Below are 24,814 nucleotides of genomic sequence, written 5' to 3'. Positions count from 1 at the left end.
AACGTTAGGTTCTGTTGTCATTGGATGTATTCTGATGTTTTATGCGTGCAACAAATTACATCGTGATGAAGTTTGATTCTAATGTAACGTTATGTTCTGTTTTCATTGGATGTATTCTGATGTCAAATTTTACATCGTCAAGACGTTTGATTCTGATGTAACGTTAGAGGCTAATGTATTTTTATGTACTTGGACGTCACACTGAAGTCTGAATACATTAAGGGTACAGCAATATACGTTAAAATTTAATGTATTGAAGATGTCTGCTGATGTTTTCTACATTACAATTTCTATTCGGGTCCGCTTTGGATAAACAGGATACGGGACCGAACTTGAATGTGGAACAGGTTTTGTCATAGAAGCCACTTGTGGATACTCAACTGTTTTGTGACGTCCTTGTTGCTTAACTTTTGTCAAGCAGAAATAACAATCCGTTGCATGACAAAACGGTCGACGCCATATGGTGGGCATGTCAAAGGACAAATAGCGACTGACAGATATCAAATAAGTGAGTTAGTAAGTAAGACATTAACACTTATCAAAAATAGATGAAGTAAGATAATGTCGATCAGGAAAGAACAAAGCACTATCATCAAAGATGAATACTAAGATGAAACTGTCGGAAGAAAAACTTTCTGTTTTAGTGTCCTCTTTCACGGTCCCTTTCATCCAATGAATACCCCCGTATTCAAGGTAATTTTGTGGTTTTGCTGCCCCCTCGACAGAGATGAAATTTTGCGCTCATTTTTATCAAAACAATCACACCAAAATCAGAGATGTCCCATTTTTTAATTACTGGATTATTTTTTGTTCGCTGTGCTGCCATTTTTCCACCAATGAGAGTGCAGCACATGTTTGAAACGATCGGTGATGATCCTCTGGAGAAGTTAATGCTTATATCGTCATGATATAAACGATTACAAATATTTTAGTTTTCGGTTCGTTAATCGATTAATCGATAATTCGAATGAAAATCGGCCATCACTAGATGAATGTGAAACGTCATTTCAAATATATGGACCGTACATAAATAATGATACAATTTGAAAGGGACCGGGACTCATCACAAATTACTTCCGCACGGTAACTGAAATTAACACGAGTGTTCACCGGTTGCTATCATGCTGTACATAAATTGTTTATATGAAAGTTATTCAAAACATCAATTTACCTTGCGCCTGACATCCACCTAGCCAAGCACGTTTTGCACGAACTACATAATACTTTTGGAATCCACGGTTCGTCAAAGTCTCCAGGATCAATTTTAAAATAAAGCCTGTATGCAGTTTGCAACGAAGCAGTGAAATTGACCGATTTTGTAAATATATAGTTGCCACACGCGTAACAAAACTTTTGAGGATCATTTTTACACTTGAATTCACGTTTTGTCGTATACATCGTTAAGCAATGTTAAAGAAAGAAAGCTGTCAAATTGAGTTGGTTGCGTTAGGTTCTCGCCGAGCGGTCTCACAAACTGTAGCGTAAATTATATTGTTGAAAATATCCCATTTAATTTTGCGTGACAGCTGGTAGTGTTAGTGAAATGCACCGTATGCGTACACGTCCGCAGAAAGGCTTACTGGAAGTGGTGCATGAACCTAGGAGCGGGACAACGGCCAATCTTGGAACATTCAATTTCCATGATTTTACAAAAAAATTCATAACTTCGACAATTTCCAACCGATTTCATCCATTAAAGGCTCATTTTCTCCAGTTTTTAATGGACTTTAAGAATAAATTATGGAATGATTTTTTGAATCTTTTTATCCCATTAAAAATGTTGATTAAAACAAGATTTTTATGGAAAATTCGCAGGAAAAAAAAAATGCTGTAAATTTTTAAATGACTTCAAAATTAAATTTTTAATTAAGACATAATATTCTAATGAACGATAGCAAATTTATTTAGCTTCACTTTCAAAAAAAAAAGATTTAAAATTGGTGCACTAGTTCCAAAGATATTGACATTTTAGTAATCGTACTTTTGTCCAAAATTCAAAAAATCAAAATTTTTGTATATCTCAAAAATGGCTCTACTTTAATTTTTTTCTGACCACGGCATTGAATTCAGCGTAGGATTTTGCATTAGAAACGTTGGTCAACCACTAAAGTTCACACTTTTTATGTTGTTTTGTAAACTAGTGTAATTATTGTGTTGTTCCGGGATGCAAAAACCGAAGTGGACCCGGATCTTCGACGCTGTTCTTTACAGTTCCAGCAAAACATAATAAAGTGTCCAATAAGTGGTGCAGTTTCATCGTCATAAGCGGAGAACAGAAGGAGAAACTTTGTAACAATCACTTCCGGGATAGTGATTTTATCACATGTAAGTTGTACCAGAGATTAACCGAAATTGGATGTTGTGTTTTTTATTGGCGTCTTGAAGTAAAACTTTTGCGAGCTTTCGCCGCCTTTTTTTTTGAGAAAATCGCTCCATAAAGCAAAACTAATCTTTTCCCGGAGAAACTGTTGCTTGAATCGCGTAGGAATACGTTTTTGGTAACTAATTGTTCATCTTCCGGTGAGATTCTGTGATGTTTTCACGGTAAATATTGCGCGTTTCACACCAAATTGGACTAATAAGCGCGTTTTCACTTATTAAATAGTGTGATAAAACTGCAAGATTACGTCTAATCGTCTTGGTGTCTTCGGTGCATTTATTCCTTATGATGCAAGCAATAAGTGCTCCCAAGACAGCAAAACGATTTGACGGAAACATGCACTTTTATCACACTTTTTGCATTTTTGGGACAGTCCAGTTTCAGATGCAATCAGCAATAATTCACAACAATTTTGCACTCACAGGAAAAGCATCTGATCATTCCCAAGCTGTCAAAGAGTCCTTGGTTCAAACTCGTTAAACGCTCACTTGTTCCGTATGGGACTGGGGGACAGCAATCTCTGTGAATGTGGACAAGGTCACATTATTTGGTCTTGTGCTGAGCTAAAACTGGGGTTTTTTGAAACTCATATATGTTTTCTTGTAAAACCTTAACCTTAGATTGTAAGTTTGATTACTTTGTGTTTAGTTTGTATTTTCTCTGTGTATGTGTGGTCGGCTGATTGTTTTTGTAATAATTGTATAATTACAGTGCTGATATAAAGTTGAATAGGAGTAAGTTCATGTTATAGGAATAGTGAAATATTGTATCGTAAATCATATTTCAAGAACAACATGTGAAAAGGGCATACAAGCTTTTTGTAAACAAACCTTCCTATGCTCTTTTCTCGCCACCCATATGACACCATCGCAAACCCTTAACATCCCCGGATAGGGGAAGCTTTCCTCTTTTCGATAATGTTATTGGTTTTGGCGACCCTCGGTTGGCAAGAAAAGGGCCTACAAAGGTTTGTTTACAAAAAGCTTATATGCCCTTTTCACATGTGGTTCTTGATTTGAAATCTCCTTCTCCCTATCCCTATTCATTTAATTGTAAATCTCCACTAACCTCGAGACGACCGCGAGTATTCGATTCAATTTATTTAACTCTAGATTGAAGACATTAATTATGTGTAACGCAAATTATATCTTGATTCTGTAAAGTTTACCAGTACAAATTAATTACATATTAACTATCAAAAAAAAGTATAATGTTTACGTTTATTTATTTTATCGTTTACACTTATTTTGTTCATATTGAATATTATAAGCCTTATAAAATTCTGAGGTCTCCTACGTTAAGTAGATGGTAAGTTGAACATCGTCAAATTGTAATAAAATAGCACTTGTCAATGCCAACCTGGATTCGATAGCAAACGATCGAATTGATCTGTTGTCTTGGCACTTGTTTCTCGATGGTACATTAATTTAACGTGAATGTCACAAGCTTAACTTAACGATAACTAACATTAAACAAATACATTCATCAAAAATATGAATTATTTCTTTGAGGTTTGAGAAATTGCATTCATCAGGCTTTAAGCACTTCCAATCAAGGCACATAGCGCTTTCTTGTAATCGCCAGAAGTTTCGCTCTGAAAAGATAAATATGTAAACATACGGTTAGTATCGATCAGCTAATTGATCCCTGAGAAATTTTTAGTACCTTAACTGCACTCATAAGCGTTTTATTATACATTTGTTCGTACTCGTCCTTGATGTTCTGCAAGTCAATTTCCGATCGCGACACGATAATCCGAATCAGCGTGGTATCGTCCGTACCCAATCCGTCCATGGCTTCGAACAATCGCTTCGCGAAGAAATGTGGTGCCATCTGGACGCATTCGACTATCGCACTGAGAGCATTATACAGGTCACCGCTCAACTCGGCCTTTAAGGCCTGCTCGATGGTGCGTCCGGTCATCTTCTTGTACTCTTCGAACACATATTCCAGCTGGTCGAAACTCGAGTGGGCCATAATCTTGGTGAAAACGGACTCATCAGTGCCCCATTTTCCCTCACCGGCTTCGTACAGCTGTTTGGCTTGCTGTACGGCAAGATCTGGATCTACGGTTCCTGGAGGGTTGCGGGTACCGGTAATAATTAGTGTGAGCAGCCGACGAAAATCGCCGGATGTTTCCGTACAAACATGCTCCGCCAGTGGACGATTGAACATATCCTCATATACTCCTGCAATGTGATGCATTTGTTCGTTGTTTTGCGAGCAGAGAATCTCGATAAGGGCACGCTCGTTGGTACCGATGCCATCCATGGCTTTGAACAGCTGCTTGCAGAGATAGTTCACCGGCGGTAACATTAGACCGAGGATTACATCCTCGAACTTACCGCCCAGTTCCGATTTCAGATCCTTGATCAGATCTCGACCCAGTTCGTTTTTGAACGTTTCGGCGATGACCTGACGTTGCCAGTTGCATCGCGAGCAGAGGATGTCGATAATGGCTTGCTCGTCCGTTCCGAAGCCCTTCATGGCCTTCCGAAGTGCGGCCGCATCTGCCGATGGGTTGAAATTTTCGGCTGGGGAAACGGTGGGTTTCGCCTGGAGGAATTTGGAGAGAAATTGTTAATTAGTTGTAAGGTTGTCAGTATTAACTTATGAGTTTCTGATACAAATAACAGGATTGACTTTTTTGAATTGTTTTTTTTTTTATAATCAAAAAACATATTCAGAGCTGAATGCTCATTAGTCATCTCATCTTCAAGCAGTTTAGTCAACACAGTTCAATTAACGTTCGTGCTTTGCATTGCCCTTGTTAGTAAAAATGTACATGATAAGGTGAAAATTTCTGTCGAAACAGCAGCATGGTTTTTGAGGGATCTTTTAACAATGTCACTGGCAATCATGTTTCTTCGAGTGGCTTCAACGAGGGCTTCAAATGACTTTCATACAGTGCCGTAATGCTGTTAAGAAAATTTGAACGTTCGACCGGAACTGAATAAAAATGAATTTCGCGGCAACATTTTGCAAAAATAAAGCGAAGACGAGACATGACAGTCGCTCCATGACAGTATAACTTTTGTCATATTTTACTGTTTTGCTTGCGGCGCAATCATTTTTATTATCATAAAACTAAATAAACTTTCCGATTCGAACCTTTTTTATCACTAATACATTTTGTATTTCATTGCATCAACAATAAATAAATGAATAACAGATATCAAATATTTCGTGAAAATAATTAAACACTTTTATCATCATTGAGAACAATACTCCTTTCTGGTGAATTGAGCGAACAGTAAAGTTTATTTACTTTGCTAGTTTGGTTTAGCGTTTGACGGTTCGTTTGGTTCTTCTTGCTTCAGTTAGCCCATACATTATCTGTCAAAAAACCCGGAAACTTATGCATTGTGCGCCAGCCTTTATGAAGAACGCTTTACCCACTGAGTTCTGCCCACATGGCTTTCTGCCAAATAACAGATACCTACCGCTCATTTTTCAATGATTTGGTGCGATTGTTCTTGGGATAAGGGAAGAACATGAATTCGTCTAGCTACTTATCCTACGCTTAAATTAAATAATTTATAGTAACATTTTTTTAACTTAATTTTTGAGATTTGCTGTTACACATTTTTAAGAGTTTTAGATTTGGATGCGTACTTCCTTGCAATATCCGTTGAATGGAAAATTTCTCCTATCAGTAAAGAGCTGTATGGACATGAGTGGTGCGAAGTCGATCACTTTCAATTTTGTGTTTATTTCAATGAATAATCGTACTTTTCACAGGGTGTTCTATTCACCAGACTTTAAATATACAGGGGTTGGGAGAAATATAGGGTACTAGCAAAATTTTGTCCAACTTTGGACTGTTGAAACTACGTTGAATATTGTTCGATTTTTAATCTTCAAGAAACATTTTACTGTAAAACTAATCAAGTTTTATGGCGAGGCAATGGAAGTGACCATGGCCACCGGATACCGGAGATATTCTGGGTTTCCTGAGGGCATGTCTAAATTGCTAAATTTGTGATGAGTTTTTCTCAGAGTGTCCGTTACTAATCTGTGTTTTTTGTTCATACGCCAAAAATAGAACTATTTCCAAATCAAATGACGTACCAAGAGCTAAAATCGACTCAGAATCAACCGAGACATGGCCATTTCCCTGGAATCGGTCCTGAGGGAGGGTTCTGAGTGCGGTCAGTTCTTTCATTCACTCAAAACATGCCATGTGACACCTCTTTCTTCATGGTTTTCAACCAATAGGCTTTATATAGACTTTAAATGGAGCATTGACCACATTGGCCACTTCCGGAACCACCTAAGCACCCCCGGGGAACCTGAAGTAGGGTACAATTTCATTTTTATGCCAAAATATGCCATGCGACACCTCTTTCTTCATGTTTTTTTTACCAATAGGCTTTCTATACACTTTAATGGATCATTGACTACATTGGCCCCTTTCGGAACCATCGGAGTGCCCTCGGGGGAACCTGAAGTAGGGAACAAATTCATTTTTTTCAATAATCATGCCGTGTGACACCTCTTTCTTCATTGTTTTTCATCAGTAGGATTCCTAAATACTTTAAATGGATTATTGACCACATTGGTCACTTCCGTAACCACCGAAGTACCCCCGGGGAACCTGCAGTAGGGTACAATTTCATTTTTACACCAAAACATGCCATGCGACACCTCTTTTTTCATGGTTTTGCATCAGTAGGCTTTCTATAGCATTGCAGCACTGGAAAACAGGTTATCAGCTGATTTTCGAAATACTAATACAGATGCAAGTCAACATCAAGGCTATGCTATGATTATCTTGGTCGCAATGTTCATTGTTTACATTTTTCATAACGAATCGCAAAGAATGAATATGCATCTTTGTTTTTTTCTCTTTTTCAATCTGATCTCACTACATACTCGCAGCGTGTGAGTATAGTCACATGAACACAGACAAAAGCAAAATTTGAATATTATGTAAGGATGAACTAAAATGCACCCCTGGAGTAAAATGCGTTGTTTTTCGATGCTTTCCCATTTGAGTGAGGAGCGTGTTCCCACCATCGACGTCTGTAAAAAAGTTGGAAAAACTTTTTATTGACGATTGGTATTAAATACCTATTGAAAAAATTCATAAACCGTACGATTCAATTCCCAGACGAATCCAAGGCTAATCCTTGCTTCCGAAAAAAAATTCTCAATGTTATTATTGAATTTTCATCGGTGTATACGAAACATTTCATATCGTCACATCTTACATGTTGACGAAAAGTAATGAAAAAAGAGCTGTCATACGGCATGTATTGGTGTAAAAATATAATTGACCTCTGCTATAGGTTCTCCGGGGGTATCTTGATGGTTTCGAAACTGGCCATTATGGTCAATAATCCACTTCTACAGAAACCTTTTTGATGAAAAATCATGAAGAAAGAGCTGTTGCATGGCACATTTTGGTTCAAACATATAATTTTCCCCTGCTAAAGGGATCCCTCCCCCAGAGACATCCCGGATGTGCGGAGAGCAGCCATTCTATTCAATGATCCAATTAAAGTCTTTAAAAAGTCTTTTGATGAAAAACCGTGAAGATAGAGCTGCCATACGGAATGCTTTGGTGTAAAAATGCAATTGTCCGTGGGGCCTCTTGGTGGTTCAGTGAGCGGGAAATGTGATCAATGATCAATTAAAGTTTATAGAAAGCCTACTGATGAAAAACCATGAGAAAGAGCTATCGTATGTCACAGTTTAGCGTAAACATGCAATTGTCACCTACTGCAGGTTTCCCGGAGGGTATTTCGGTGGTTCCGAGGCGGCCAATGTAATTAATGATCCAATTCAACTTTATAGAAAGCCTACTGATGCAAAACCATGAAGAAAGAGCGGGCGCACGGCATGTTTAGGTGTAAAAATACAATTTTTCCCTACTACAGGTTCCCCCGGGGGTACTCCAGTGGTTTCGGAAGTGGTCAATGTAGTCAATGATCCATTTAAAGTCCATAGAAAGCCTACGGATAAAAAATCACGAAGAAAGAGGTGTTTTACGGCATGTTTTGGTGTAATAATGCAATTGTCCTCTACTACAGGTTCCCCCGGGGGTAGTTCGGTGGTTCCGGAAGTGGCCAATGTGGTCAATGACCCATTCAAAGTCTATAGAAAGCCTACTGATGAAAAGCCATGAAAAAAGAGGTGTCGCATGGCATGTTTTGGTGTAAAAATGAAATTGTACCCTACTTCAGGTTCCCCGGGGGTACTTCGGTGGTTCCGTAAGTGGCTAATGTGGTCAATAATCCATTTAAAGTCTTAAGAAATCCTACTGATGAAAAACCATGAAGAAAGAGGTGTCACACGGCATGATTTTTGTAAAAATGAATTTGTCCCCTACTACAGGTTCCCCCGAGGGCACTCCGGTGATTCCGGAAGTGGCCAATGTAGTCAATGATCCATTCAAAGTCTATAGAAAGCCTATTGGTAAAAAACAATGAAGAAAGAGGTGTCACACGGCATGTTTTGAGTGAATGAAAGAACTGACCGCACTCAGAACCCTCCCTCAGGACCGATTCCAGAGAAATGGCCATATCTCGGTTGATTCTGAGTCGATTTTAGCTCTTGGTACGTCATTTGATTTGGAAATGGTTCTATTTTTGGCGTATGAACAAAAAACACAGATTAGTAACGGACACTCTGAGAAAAACTCATCACAAATTTAGCAATTTAGACATGCTCTCAGGAAACCCGGAATATCTCCGGTGTCCGGTAACCATGGTCACTTCTATTGCCTCACCATAAAATTTGATTAGTTTTCTAGTAGAATGTTTCTTGAAGATTAAAAATCGAACAATATTTAACGAAGTTTCAACAGTCCAAAGTTGGACAAAATTTTGCTAGTACCCTATATTTCTCACAACCCCCGTAGTACCGTATGCGTGATAATGTTTGTACCATCGTACAAATAAGGTTACCGTTTCACCTGTACATACCCAACAAACATTGCATGCATAATAAGGGCTTATTCAGACAAAAATATGCTACTTAAGCTAAAAACTTGCTTATTCAGCCAATATTCAGCTCAAATTGTTTGTTGGGTATCCTACAATGCCTTGGTTTTCTTTGCATGCACGTAACCTATAGCTCATACCGTAGTAGGCTGTGTATAAAAGAAAATGATTTACTTAGTTTGACAGTTGCACCATGACGAAGTGGCAGCGTATTCGTGATTTGTCCCACGCACAAATGTCGCAAAAAGACATTTCAATCGCCGTGGGAGTGTCCCGGTGGACCGTCAATAAGCTTTTAGACCGAGAAAAGAAAGGACAACTATCCGGGAAGGTGGCCAAACGTCGTCCGAGGTCAGCTCGGGTTCCGAGGGTTATCACTGCTATCAAAAGGAAGATTCGGGTGAATCCAGTGCGTTCAGTAAGGAAAATGGCAAAGGAACACGGGATCAGTGAAGTCATGGAACGGGAGATTGTAAAGGATGATTTCGGGGCGAAGTCGAGGGCACGAAAAAAAAAAACTCACATGATTACCAACCGCATCCGGGAGCTTCGAGTCGAACGATGCAAGAAAATCTTGAACTTCCTTAAGCGAAAAAATCCGGTAATCCTGTTCACCGACGAGAGCATGTTTACCGTCGATCCCGACCGGTATATTAGTTCTCTTCCGGTAAAAGACGTGGCCGACGAGCACAAGAACGTGTATCTGGTGTTTGGATTGGTGGCTTCCGATGGCAAAAAAAAAATGGACCCGGTGTTCATTCCAGAATGCGACAAGGTCAACACGGAGGTCTACATCGGGATTTTAAGTATGTTCTTCCGTGGATCAAAGAACAGTACGGTCCGAAGTCAAATGTTGTATTTAAACAAGATAGGGCTCCGTGCCACACCTCAAACCGCACTCAGAAGTGGTTGCAGGAACATCTTCCGTTCTGGGTGAAGGATATGTGGCCGCCATCCAGCCCCGATCTTAATCCGCTGGATTACTCAATATGGCGCATCATGAAGGCCAAGGCCTGTTCTAAACGCCACCCTAGTACAGCAAGCCTCAGACAAACATTGACCCGTACCTGGAGTGGCATGGATCCAGACTACATTATTAGAACCTGCCGTGCATTCCGGAAGCGTGTGGAAACCGTAATTGCAGCAAGTGGAAACTCGATCGATGATTAACATAGTTTAAGACTCTGAGAAACATCCTCCCTTTGAATAAATAAAAAAAACTCAAAAACGAAATTTTTGAGAATTTTTTTTAATTTTGACATTGCTCAATGGTGCAAACATTATCACGCGTACGGTAGCTGTACTATGCATATTATAGATTTCATAGATAAGCGGAGGCACAAAAAAGATTTTTTTTTGGCCGCCGTGAAAAATAAATGCTATTATTGGCATCTGTGAAAAATGTTTATGCCATCAAAGAGCTCTTCGAGCGCGAATCGAGGAGTAGTTTGGGTAATATTTCCTTCAACCGTTTTCCGCGAAATATTAGTCAATGGTTATTTACAGATTGGTAATCAATACTGTGTCCTAAATGAATTAAAACTTTCCATGTAAATCAATATAATTTGCTACACTAACTGACAGTTCGTTTCGCTACAGGCTACACGAAACGAAAATTAATTATTTTATTCATGTGTTTCACTTGTACATATTTGCTCTTTAGAGATTGGTAATTAATTATTCAAAATTACTTTAAAAAATTCTATATTTTTCCCAGAACGAATTTACTTTTCTAGACAGCTTTGTCTTAGACGTCATTTCAGTGAAGATTGCGAACTACAATTTATTAAAATGTCAAAAACGCCATTTACAAAAAAAAATACAAAATGGTCGAATTTTTGCAAAAATGTGAATGATTCCTCATAACATACAACTATGTAAAGTTTCATGCAAATCGGAGAAGGTCGAGTCAACAAATTAATTTGTTTTTTCTTATTTGGTCTGGAACTGGTCAGTTATTCAAGATTAACTATTAAATAAAAATTTAAATAATGAGTATTGAAGAATCTGGCCGGTTCCTCGCTATTCAAGAATGAAAATGAGTGCAATCTTTTCAGTCCGCATCGTGCTCTCTTGCCGTGCGGATCTATTTGCTTTTTGCTTAAGGAAGTGTTACTACTACCTAAAGCTACAACAAATTTAAACAGCACTTTTCAGTGCTCAACCTGTAAAAAATGTCTACCTTGTTCAACTCTTATTCCTCTTCGATCCTTGTTTGGACCCTACCCGAGGTAATCCTTCTTGGATATCGATTTGGAAAATTCCCCTTCGATCCTTCAGATTCTTATAGTAATCTGCTTGGAAGTCGATTTGGATAAAAAGTTTTCTGCCGCCATGGCGCCTAAACGCAAAAGAAAGGGGCAAACTCTTGACCCCCCTTCTGAAGAAATTAATTTGAGTAATCAATTTGATTTGCTCACGGATGATGAGAATGATCCATCATCCAAGAAAAATTCTAGTAAACTTTCCCGGCTTAATGCCAAGAAGGAAAAGATTCCCCCTATTGTGATAACCACTACCGATTTCCATGCTCTTCGCATGGAACTTTTGAATTTCGTGAAAGTTAAGTTTTCACTACAAATTGGACGTCGGGGTGAATGCCGTGTATTGGCTGAAACCTTGGACGGATTTAAATGTCTTCTCAAGTATCTTACTGAGAAGAAGCACAAATTTTTTACTTACGACACCAAAACTGAACGTGTGTTCAAGGTTGTCATGAAAGGACTGCCCAGTGGTGAATCCCTGGATCAGATCAAAGATGAACTGGCAAAATTACTTGGAGTTGTGCCACTCCAAGTAATCAAAATGAAAATGAAATCCCGTCCTGGCGATTCGCGCAACGGGATTTCTAATGATTTTTATTTAGTTCACTTCAAGTCTAGTGAACTAAACAACCTTAAGGCCTTAGAAAAAGCTAGCCTTATGCTCCATGTCCGAGTGAAGTGGGAACACTTCAGGAAGACTGGAGGAAATTTCCAAAACCTCACTCAGTGCCGTAAGTGCCAGGGATGGGGTCACGGAACTAAAAATTGCTACATGCCAGCTAAATGCATGAATTGTGGTGATTCCTCTCACGCAAAGGACGACTGTCCTGTGAAGGAAGATCCTAAGAAATTTAAATGTTCAAATTGTGGTGAAAACCACAAATCCAATTTTTGGGAATGTAAGACTCGCAAAGCGATCCTACAATCTCGTTCTAACCGACAGGTAGGAAACGCTCCACGTTTCCGACCAGGTACAAATTCCTCTGCTGTTAACAACGGTCAGCGAGGAACAAATTCTACATTCGTACCCGTAGGTACAAATATCACCCCTGCTTCAAATGTTTCATCTGTACCTACTCCCCTCGCTTCTAACAATGTTCAGCGAGTTAATGGAGCTACCTATGCTGCTATTGCAGCGGGTAGAAATCAAAATACTAACCAACGTTCTAACGGAAATTTTGACAATTTTGACTTAGGAAGCATTACTGCCCCTAAAATGGAATTTTTACAGAATTCATTAATTGACATGATTTCTGATATGCTTAAATCTAACTCCATGTTTGATGCTATTCAAACTGGAGTAAAATTTGCTAATAATATTGTCATGACTTTAAAATTCAGTAATGGATTTTAAAGCATTAAACATTTTAAATTGGAATGCTCGATCTCTTAAAGATAATGAAGACGAGCTATTTAATTTTTTGAGAGTTCATAACGTGCATATTGCCGTTATAACTGAAACGTTCCTTAAACCTGACCATAAGGTTAAGAAGGACGCAAATTACTTGATTTATAGAAATGATCGTCTTGATGGACCCTGTGGTGGCGTTGCCATCATTATTCATAGACGAATCAAGCATAAAATTCTTTCTTCATTTGAAACCAAAGTTTTTGAAACTTTGGGAGTTTCTGTTGAAACAAAATTTGGACAACTTACGTTTATAGCTGCCTATTTGCCATTCCAATGCGTAGGCCAGCAAAAGAATTTTCTCAAGGGTGACTTTCAGAAACTTACCCGTCATAGGTCTAAATTCTTCATTATTGGTGATTTTAATGCAAAACACCGCTCATGGAATAATGCTCAAAGCAATTCCAATGGTAATATTCTGTTTGATGATTGTTCTGCAGGTTATTACACTATTCAATATCCAAACAGCCCAACATGCTTTTCTTCTGCAAGAAATCCCTCAACTATTGATTTGGTCTTAACTGATTCATGTCATCTTTGTAGCCAATTGGTTACCCATGCTGACTTCGGTTCTGATCACCTTCCAGTAACTTTTGAAATATCCCAAGAAATAATTTCTAATCCCAACAGCTTTACTTTCAATTACCATAGGGCTGATTGGGAGCAATATCGAACATTTATGGAATATAACTTCGATCCAAACATTCCTTTGCAAACCAAAGATGAAATTAATTATGCTCTTGAATCTCTGACTACTTCTATAGCTGCCTCAGTACCAAAATGCGAGGTTAAATTCGATTCAATTATAATAGACGATGATCTTCAGCTCTTGATCCGTCTTAAAAATGTCCGTAGGAGACAATTTCAAAGAACACGCGATCCTGCCATGAAAGTTATCTGGCGGGATTTGCAAAAACAAATTAAAAAGCGATTCTCTGCCCTGAGGAACAAAACTTTTGAAAATAATGTTTCTAAATTAGACCCGAGTTCCAAACCCTTTTGGAAACTCACAAAAATTTTGAAAAAACCTCAAAAGCCAATTCCAGCGCTTAAAGAAGGTGGTAAAATTTTGATCACAAATTTGGAAAAAGCTCAGAAACTTGCTAAGCAATTCGAGAGTTCCCATAATTTCAGTTTGGGTCTTACTAGTCCTATTGAGAATCAGGTTGCTCGGGATTTTCGGAATATTTTCTCTCGGGAAAATATTTTTGATGATTCCTGGGGGACTGATTTGGACGAAGTAAGGTCTATAACTAAAAAATTTCAAAATATGAAAGCTCCAGGTGATGATGGAATTTTCTATATCCTCATCAAAAAACTCCCAGAGAGTACCTTGTCTTTCCTGGTAAAATTATTTAACAGATGTTTCCATTTGGCATACTTTCCTGATAAATGGAAAAATGCAAAAGTTGTTCCAATTTTGAAGCCGGATAAAAATCCAGCTGAAGCTTCTAGCTACCGTCCAATAAGTTTGCTTTCTTCAATAAGTAAACTTTTTGAAAAAAATAATTTTGAATAGAATGATGCTTCACATCAATACGAACTCAATTTTTGCAGGTGAGCAGTTTGGATTTCGCCATGGGCATTCAACCACTCATCAATTACCATAGAGAGTTGCCAATTTAATTCGTTCAAACAAATCTGAAGGCCATTCAACTGGAGTTGCTCTTCTAGACATAGAAAAAGCATTCGACAGTGTTTGGCATGAAGGTTTGATTGCTAAATTGAAAAAGTTTAATTTTCCACTTTACATTATGAAATTAGTTCAAAATTATTTAACTGACAGAACTCTGCAGGTAAATTATCAAAATTCCAAATCTAATCGACTACCTGTTAGAGCAGGAGTTCCTAAGGGTAGCATTCTTGGGCCTATATTGTATAACATTTTCACTTCGGACCTCCCTGATTTACCTCAGGGTTGCCACAAATCTTTGTTCGCTGATGACACAGGCATTTCCGCTAAAGGAAGAAGTCTTCGTGTTATTTGCAGCAGACTGCAGAAAAGTTTAGATATTTTCTCTTCTTATTTACAAAAATGGAAGATTTCTCTCAACGCTTCCAAAACTCAACTTATAATATTTCCACATAAGCCCAGGGCTTCCTTTTTGAAACCTAGTAGTAGTCACATAGTCACTATGAACGGAGTTCCAATTTCCTGGTCAAACCAAGTGAAATATCTTGGATTAATACTTGACCATAAATTAACTTTTAAAGATCACATTGAGGGCATTCAAGCCAAATGTAACAAATATATAAAATGTTTGTATCCTCTTATTAACAGGAAATCCAAACTTTGCCTGACGAATAAACTTCTAATATTTAAACAAGTTTTTAGACCGGCCATGCTTTACGCTGTGCCAATATGGTCTAGTTGTTGCACTACCAGGAAAAAAGCACTTCAAAGGATTCAGAACAAAATTCTGAAGATGATTTTGAAGTTGCCTCCCTGGTACAGTACAACCGAAGTACATAGAATTTCGAATGTTGAGACTTTAGCACAAATGTCCAACAAAATAATTAATAATTTCCGGCAAAAATCGTTACAATCCTCAATTGCAACGATTAATTCCCTTTATACTTAGATAAGATTTAGTTTTAGTTATTTAGTTTTAAGCTATGTATCAATTGTTATACTGACATGCAGGTTTAAAAAACCTGTTTAAAATACTGAATTGCCAAGACAGGAACAATGTAAAAACACTTAGATATATATCATAACAATTAAGGCTGGTAAGTTACTGTAGTAACTGGAGCACCTAGGTTAAAAATGAAATGTAATTTATTTTGAATTTGGAACAAATAAAGAGTTAAAAAAAAAAAAAAGTGCAATCTTTTCAAATTACTAATCAAATTTTCATCACTCAGAAATTGTTAGTATGAGTATTTCCTATGTATAACCAACGATAACGTTCACCTAGCAAAAGTTTTAATTACATAGTTCAATAATAGGTTCAGTAAAAGGAGGTACCTGAATAGACAATTATGAGATGCCATACAGGTACATGTGAACTAGGTTGGAACGAACACGTGTTCTAGCTGAACAACGACAGGTCAGAAGGAAAATGCTTTCAGGTTACATCTGTGTATAGAGAAATTCAAGCTTGTATTTTGCTCTCATTTCGATTATAAAGTGTCGTGTAACAAACGCACATTGATCAGTGCGAGCATTAAGCCCGTGTTAGACGATTCAACTAGACATTCAAATCAGTTGAACTGCGGATTGATCGATCAAAAAGCTGGTCGATTTCCAACATTTGCTATTCGCTTTTAAGTCACTTGAATATCAAATACCAGATCGGGGGTGAATTGAATCAACTTACTTGAAACGTGTATGTTCGCCTTAGGCGCATTGTTGAGTGTATTGAACCAACTTATCGCAGCATTGCTCCTGCAATCTCTCGGTCAACCTTGGAACGTATTACCCACTACAATTGAACCCACATTGATTTGCGATGCTGTATGAATATGATTACAAATCATGTGATTTTCCGCAGCCTCTAAATCGTTTAGCGATATGCAGTTTGAAGTTCATAAACACTTGATGACAGACTGCTTTGTAAAGATTATTTAGAAAACAGTCTTTTTTTTTTTTTTAATAATTCGTTTATTTTTCCAGGCTCATTTGCTGTAGCTTTGCGGAGCCGATATTCATTGTTTAGATAACAAAATTACTTAAAACTAACGTTAGTAAAGCGGGGGCCGATTACTCGCGGCTATCTCGAGGTTAGGGGTAACAAATTGTAACAAATGGATGGCAGGGTAGGGATTGTGAACACAAGGTTTGGAGAGCAATGTGCTCTTGATCTCGAACTAGGCGACACTCTGATGAAAAAGACAAACATGGGGGTACACCGATGGGTAGCTAACAACTTGGGAGAACACAAGATGACACTAACTTCTAAATCCTCAAATCTATCCGTTTTAAAAACACATAAATTAAATTCAAATAGTCAAGGTCTCGGCTCGCCAAGACATCTCTAACGGGTATCGCGGGTTGTTTTCCTCGGGCCCTGAGGGATGTGGATAACTCAGATCTGGCAACACGGTGTAAGGTACACGACCAAACAACATGCTCGATATCGTGATAACCACTGCCACACGCACATAAATTGCTGCCTGAGAGCCCAATTCGATAGAAGTGCGAGTCTAACGAGCAGTGATTGGACATAAGCCTTGAAATAACGCGTATAAAGTCGCGGCTCATGTCCAACCCTTTGAACCATGGTTTGTTCGACACCTGTGGGAGAATAGAATGTAACCATCTTCCCAATTCACCATCATTCCATTTTTGTTGCCAACTGATGAGGACTTGCTGGCGAGCAATGGAGAAAAATTCGTTGAAGGCGATTTGTCGCTCAAAAATATCGCCTTCCATAGCGCCCACCTTAGCCAATGAGTCCGCTTTCTCATTACCCGGAATTGAGCAATGAGATGGGACCCAAGCTAAGGTGATAGTATAGGAGCAGTTAGATAAAGCACTCAGTTTAGATCGTATTTCAGGCAGGAAATACGAGGAGTGCTTCATCGGCCTCATTGAACGAATAGCCTCCAATGAGCTAAGACTATCCGTAAAAATGAAATAATGGTCAGAAGGTAGTGAGGCAATTCGCTCTACTGCGTAAAATATAGCTGCGAGTTCCGCAACGTATACGGAGCATGGTTTCTGCAGTTTATAGGAGGCGCTATGAAATTGATTAAATACACCAAATCCAGTGGAAGCATTTATGGTTGACCCATCTGTGAAAAATCTTTTATCGTTACTTACATGGTGGTACTTGATTGCAAAAATTGAGGGAACAACCATCGACCGATGGTGATCTGGTATTCCATGGATTTCTTGCATCATGGTCAGATCAAAATTTACAGAGGAACTATAGAAGGCTTGGAAGCAATCACGATTGGAGATTAATGAAGAAGGACCAACCTCCAGCGTCATGTACTCATAGTACAAACTCATGAATCTTGTTTGAGGATTTTGGTCGAGCAGCTTCTCAAAGTGTTCTATTACCAAAGGATTCAATACTTCACAACGGATGAGGAACCGGAAAGACAGCTCAGCGAAACGATCTGTCAGTGGGAGAACACCCGCGAGTACTTCGAGGCTCATCGTATGCGTCGAGTGCATACAGCCAAGCGCGATTCGGAGGCAACGGTATTGAACTCGTTGCAGCTTCAAGATATGTGTTTTCGCCGCAGATTGAAAGCAGAAGCTACCGTACTCTAGAACCGACAAGATGGTTGTTCGATACAACCTGATAAGATCTTCCGGGTGTGCTCCCCACCAAGTTCCGGTAATTGTACGAAGAAAATTGATTCTTTGTTGGCATTTTTGTTTTAGATACGCAATATGTTTTCCCCATGTGCATTTGGAATCGAACCAGACACCTAAATACTTGAAAGATATACTTTGAGTGATTGTTCTACCCTTTAGTTGAAGCTGTAACTGTGCAGGATGATGCTTCCTAGAAAAAACAACCAACTCAGTTTTCTCCGGAGAGAATTCGATACCCAGCTTCATAGCCCAAGTAGACAAATTGTCTAAGGTATCTTGCAATGGTCCTTGCAGGTCCGGTGCACTTGGCCCTATAACGGACACAACGCCGTCATCTGCAAGCTGCCTTAGCGAGCAATTTTCATCAAGACAACCATCAATGTCTTTAACGTAAAAATTATAAAGAAGGGGGCTTAAACATGAGCCCTGGGGGAGACCCATGTAACTAATTCGTGAAGTTGTCGAGTTTCCATGAGAAAAGCTCATATATTTCTCAGACAACAAGTTGCTCAAATAGTTGTTCATAATTGGTGAAAGCCCACTATCGTGGAGTTTATCCGAAAGGACATCGATACAAACAGAATCAAAAGCCCCCTTAATATCCAAGAAAACTGAACCCATTTGCTGTTTTTGCGCATAGGCCAGTTGAATTTCAGTTGAAAGCAACGCAAGACAGTCGCTCGTTCCTTTGCCTCTCCGAAATCCAAATTGCGTATCTGAAAGTAAACCATTCGACTCGACCCATTTGTCTAGACGAAAAAGAATCATTTTCTCCAACAATTTCCGTATACAGGACAGCATCGCGATGGGACGGTACGAGTTATAATCCGACGCGGGTTTACCGGGTTTTCGAATTGCGATAACTCTTACTTGCCTCCAATCATCCGGAACAATGTTGTGCTCCAGAAATTGATTGAATAAGTTCAACAAGCGTCTCTTCGCGACGTCTGGGAGATTTTTGAGCAAGTTGAACTTGATTCTATCCATTCCTGGAGCTGAGTTGTTACATGAGAGGAGAGCAAGTGAGAATTCCACCATCGAAAACGGAGAATCTATTTCGTTACTACCCGACGGACTATCACGAACGTTGGTTTGAACCGACACCGAATCCGGGCAAACTTTCTGCGCGAAGCTGAATATCCAACTGTCTGAGTACTCCTTGTCTTCGTTGACCGGTGATGACGCGTTGCGCATTCTCCTGCCGACATTCCAGAGTGTTCTCATCGAAGTCTCTCTCGACAAACCATCGACGAACCGACGCCAGTAACCGCGTTTTTTGGCTTTAATCAAGCTCTTAAAAGTTTTCTCGAGGTCGGTGTACCGCTCGAAATCCTCGACCTTACCGTGTTTGCGGAAGCGTTTAAACGCGGCGGACTTCTCGCTGTTCGCGTCGGTGCAATCCTTATCCCACCACGGAGTGAGAGGTCGTTTGCGAACGAAAACACCCGGAACGCGTTTCGTCTGTGCTTGAAGAGCGCAGTCAACGATAAGTCGCGATAAAAAGGAGTACTCATCCAGCGGAGGGAGTATGTCAACCGAATCAGTACCACCGAGAACCGCGGACGCAAATTTTTGCCAGTCGATGTTTTTCGTGAGGTCGTACGCGATGTCAACCGAGCGAGTGGAAGATGAACCATTGGTAATAGAAATTTTGATTGGCAAGTGGTCACTACCGTAGGGATCTTGAATTACTTTCCACGAGCAATCCAACGATAGTGAACTCGAACTGAGGGAGAGGTCTAATCTACTTTCTCTTGCTGGAGGTTTGGCCACTCGTGTTACTTCCCCAGTGTTTAGAATTGTCATATTGAAGTTATCGCAAAGGTCGTATATCAGGGTTGAGCGGTTGTCATCGTACAGTTCCCCCCAGCCTGTACCGTGGGAGTTAAAATCTCCTAATATCAACCGAGGCTCAGATAAAGCTGAGCAGATATCTGAGAGACCTTGGCGAGAAATCGCAGTTCTTGGAGGAAGATATACTGAGGCAATACTGAGGCTTTTACCTCGAATATTTACCTGACATGCGACAACTTCAATGCCTGTCACGGAAGGCAGATCGATTCTATGAAAGGAATGGAGCTTATGAATCCCGAGAAGCACCCCTCCATACGAATCTGCTCGATCAAGGCGAATAATGTTAAAATCGTGGAAAGGGAGATCGGTGTCTGAAGAAAGCCATGTTTCACAAAGAGCAAATGCATCACAAAGTGAGTTGTGAACTAAAAATTTGAATGTGTCAAGTTTCGGTATAAGACTTCTACAGTTCCACTGAAGAACAGAGATCATATCCCCGACCTCATTCGGAAAATTATCCATCAAAGGATATGATCGATGCAAGGAAGGACCACCTAGAAGCTAGTTGCTTCAAAAGAGTTTTCACGAATGGAAGCACTAAATTAATAATGTTCCGAGTTGAGTCAGAGACGTTGAATATATTGAAGATGCTCTCCACAATTTCAGAAAACGTGAACATGGCATCATGTTCTTGCTGATTATTCAGCTGTTTTTCTGGCTGAAAAACTGGGATATCTGGGGTTTTAGATGATCCCGGAAGTGGCGGAAAGTCCTTGTTAAAATTACAAGATTTAAATCCCGGTGGTGGGGGTTTCGGTACATTTCCGCTACCTCTTAAATTTGTCAAGGTAGGTTGGTAGTCCATACGAGAGGCCTTACGAGGTTTTTGGGTGACGTTTATTTTGGACCGCTTCCTCGTGTTGCCACTAAAGACAAAAGGACTACTCTCACCCACCTCTGAGTCAGAGCCCTGATCATCATCTGGCAGGAGGTGGAATGTGTTGTTGCTTTTTGGGGTGGTTTGGGAAGATGAAGCGGTCGTTTTTAAAATTTCTGCTAACGAGCGCTTAGAGCGAGCTTGCAAAGACCGCTTTAGTTTTTCTCAATGCTGTTTGTACTTCGGGCAATCACTCAGAGCATGCGGAGCATCCTTACAGTAAACGCATTTTGGGGTAGCATGACAAGGACCCTCCATATGCTCCTCCCCACATTGATCGCACCGCGGTTTGTTGGAACAAAAGTCCGCGGTGTGACCTAGTTGTTTGCATTTCAAGCAATTCATTACCCTCGGTACAAACAAGCGTACAGGTAGTCGAACCTTCCCAATTGTGACGTAATCAGGTAATGCCGATCCTGAAAAGGTCACACGAAACGAATCTGAGAGGGTATACTTTTTTTTTGTGCCTATGTGCGACACTGACTGCAGTTGAATGCAGTCCAGTATCTTGACTTTCGGGAGGGCACGGTTTTTGAAAATGCCGAAAGATTCGACTTGCAGGAAATCGTCACAAGTCAGACTCGATTCGGTGACCACTCCTTCAATTTCTACGTCACAACTGGGGACGTAGACTCGATATTCGATCGAAAAAAGCTCACAGGCAACAATCCGGTTTGCCTGTTTCAGGTCATCAACGGTAACGCGCAGTTTGTTTGACGTTACCTTAAAGATATCGGTTACGGCCGAAAAATGTTTTGTCAGATCCTTCGAAATCCGAGAAATATTCAAAGGTTTTTGTTTGGGCCGGAAAAAAACAACCCACGGACCTTTTGAGTCGCTTGGGTATGCTTTATGGCGGGGGGTCGCAGAAATTTTTAAGGGAACGGTTGGAGTAGGGGGAACAGGTGGACGAGGGGGCGATGGTGGAGAAGGGGGGGCAGGGGGTGAAGGAGGTTGTTGTTTAGACGTCACCTTTGGGTAAGCTCCAGTGCTCGTTTTGGGGTCCGAAGTAGAATCCCCTGAGGTATCCATTTCCTCTTCAGTGAGAAGCAGATTTTCGAATGATGGAGATTTAACAGACTCATCATCGGAGATATCTGCTAGCGAAATACCCCCGCCATCATTGGTTTCATCCATTGCGGGGTCTTAAGTACCTCCGCAACAGATTTCGACATAAAAAGGAAATATATATATATATATTTATATATATATATATATATATATATATATATATATATATATATATATATGCGTTGAGAAAAAAAAATAATAAATAAAAAAAAAAAAATAAGAAAAAAAATAAACTTATCCAAAAAATATAACGGTAAAAATAATACTTAATCCAACAAAGCAAAAAAAAAAAAAAACTTTAAAATGGAAAAAAATAATGCCAGGAAAGTTAATCAACACTATAGGGAGATTAATCAGTTTGCAAAAAAAAAAACAGTAAATGAAAAAAAAAGAGAAAAAAAAATGAAAATTTTTTCAGGAAAAACAAAAAGGTGTCAGAAAAGTTAATCAACACTGTATGGAGATTAATCAGGTTGCGGAGAACGGAAGATAACCGTTTGTTACTTAACTCTCCACACAAGCGCACGGAGTGTGGCTGATGACGATGATCTATCCTGATGTGAGAATGATGGTGATGATCGTTCTATTGTTGCCCTCGAGTGTTTGCAACAAAGCACCGGCTGGCTCGCCGGCTGGTGAACTCGATGACCTTGAGTTTGCCGTTTCGTGATGCGATGAAACTTGTTGGTTAGAGATGTACAGCTCATCTGCCGGACTCGGCCGGAAATGACTGCTTCCTTTCTCGAACGATTGAGCGGCAATTACAATTCCGCGATGCTCACTGCACTGTTGTATACTACAACACCACTCAGTATGAAAGCGGATTGAAAAAAAAAACCTCAATAGGGGAAAAAAAACTAGTACCGATTACGGAGTGCAAGCAATACTTGACCGAAACAGTCGAGCGTTCGATGTGGAGTGGAGAAAACAGTCTGTCATCAAGTTTTTATGAACTTCAAAGCGCATATTTCTTTACTAAAGAAAAACAGATTTTCTTCACAGACTGATCAAATCATGGAAACAAATATCTGTTTACACATCACTTTTCATATTATAAACAGTCTGGTGCAAAATCAATCTCGCCTGAACCTTTGGATGATATCATGATTTCAACTCATTGTAAAACCAGATCAGGTTTAGGCACTTGAACGATTGCGTGGCACAACCATACCGGTTAATAAGTACACAGGCTCAAATGGCCATATTGCTAATGAAGTAACGACAACGAAACAAATTGCGGTCACACGAACTATCCACGTCGATGAAGGTCACTTGTCTGTCCACCTCCCTTCCATGCTTTGGAAATTTTCACCGTTGGAATAAACTCAATGTAGGCATTACATTACTACTAACTGCTATCAATTCGCATGATGCGCAGAGTTTTGAAAAAGAAAAAAACCCACCCAACATCATGAATCATTTCTTTTTCACATCACCGACCGTGCACAAAAATAGCAAGAGTGATAAAATTTCCGAAGAATTGCCAACTTACCGTGTAATACCAAGACATTGTTAAAACACCGGATACTTTTCAGCTGCACTTGGCCAAAGGTGGTTATTTAAATTTGATGAATAGTTTTGACGTAAAACTGAATCCCCACTGGACGATGAATCACAAACTGATTATATACAGCAGCTCTATCTGTTTGTCTGAACACTTTGGTAGCAAAATTATATATGATTGTATGCCTTTTTTCCCGCACTTCGTGCCTTATACGATCTTTTCACTTTGAACTATTCGATGAGACTGATCTCACGAAATACTGTTCAGTGCAGTTGTGTTGTAGTAACTGTTATTACTATGCTCAGAGAGTAAATAGACTGCTATAATATTGCTATACTTCTCATTATCTCTTTCTACTATACGATAGTGTTTGTAAGCGATGAAGATGCTCTCTTTAACAATACATCTTGTGCGTCACTGTAGTAACCACTATATGAACCGATACATTATTTTTGTTGTGGGATACTTTCAAGAAACATGATGCCGACTAGACTAGCCCATAAAAATAAAAGTTCTATGTTTCCACGGGCCAACCTTACACGCAGAAAAAAATATTTTAAACGTAATAATATTTGACGTAAATTTAATAAGAATTTCATTTTGTTTTGGCTGCAAAATGAAATCATTATTATTTCAACAATCCAGTATCTTTGTTTTTAAAAACCCATGGATTGTTAAATCAAAAAGAAAATCTTTATGAATTTACAAGAGCTTTTATGGTTTTGACGTAAGCTGTCAAATTTGGCAGCTGGGTCAACAAAAAATATGTTTGTTTTTAAAAGAGATTTCTTGTTGATTCAATCATATTTATTTTATTAAGCCTAAAAATATACGCAGTAGAAATAAAAATATGTTTATTGATTCAATTTTTAATAATTTGCGATTATTTTTATGTTTTGTTTTCTGTTTGTTACCCACAGAATTACAATTAAATTAAAAAAAAAAAAAACTTTCTGATGCATAAAATCTCTCCGGTTCATGAGTTAATGGGTCGATAGGTAGGGTCCAGGTGTGGGAGCGGCCTTCCTGGCGTTGGTACTCAGTACTGAAAATAAGATCGACGGAAAAAATCAAGGAAAAAAAGAAAAACTGTTTATATTTTGCAACAGCAGCATACTTACTTACCTCTAGAGCTGAATCAAATGAGAATTTTTTTGTTATTGTGTACATTTTTGTCCGGGTTTTTACGAGGGAATGGTTGGTAGTTATTTTTGCATTCATGGCCCGGGGAATTGAC

At 39.2% G+C, this 24,814-nt stretch overlaps 1 protein-coding gene across 1 annotated transcript; it reads right to left on the bottom strand.

Moving 5' to 3' along the window:
• Positions 1–3,596: 3,596 nt before the first annotated feature.
• LOC135717630 (annexin B10-like) lies at positions 3,597–23,810 on the bottom strand. Its single transcript, XM_065239760.1, has 3 exons — positions 23,566–23,810; positions 4,046–4,936; positions 3,597–3,974 (listed from the first exon to the last, which is right to left on the bottom strand). The coding sequence occupies exons 1-3, from the start codon at positions 23,581–23,583 to the stop codon at positions 3,918–3,920; spliced, it is 966 nt and encodes a 321-aa protein (XP_065095832.1). The 5' UTR covers positions 23,584–23,810; the 3' UTR covers positions 3,597–3,917.
• Positions 23,811–24,814: the final 1,004 nt, after the last annotated feature.

Source organism: Ochlerotatus camptorhynchus, unplaced genomic scaffold (genome assembly GCF_037179485.1).
Source record: "Ochlerotatus camptorhynchus isolate MF236.1 unplaced genomic scaffold, CSIRO-AGI_Acam_v1.1 ptg000062l, whole genome shotgun sequence".
In the NCBI taxonomy this organism is placed as follows: Eukaryota; Metazoa; Arthropoda; class Insecta; order Diptera; family Culicidae; genus Ochlerotatus; species Ochlerotatus camptorhynchus.
Note: the sequence above shows the minus strand (reverse complement) of the source record. Positions and strands in the feature narration are given on the sequence as shown.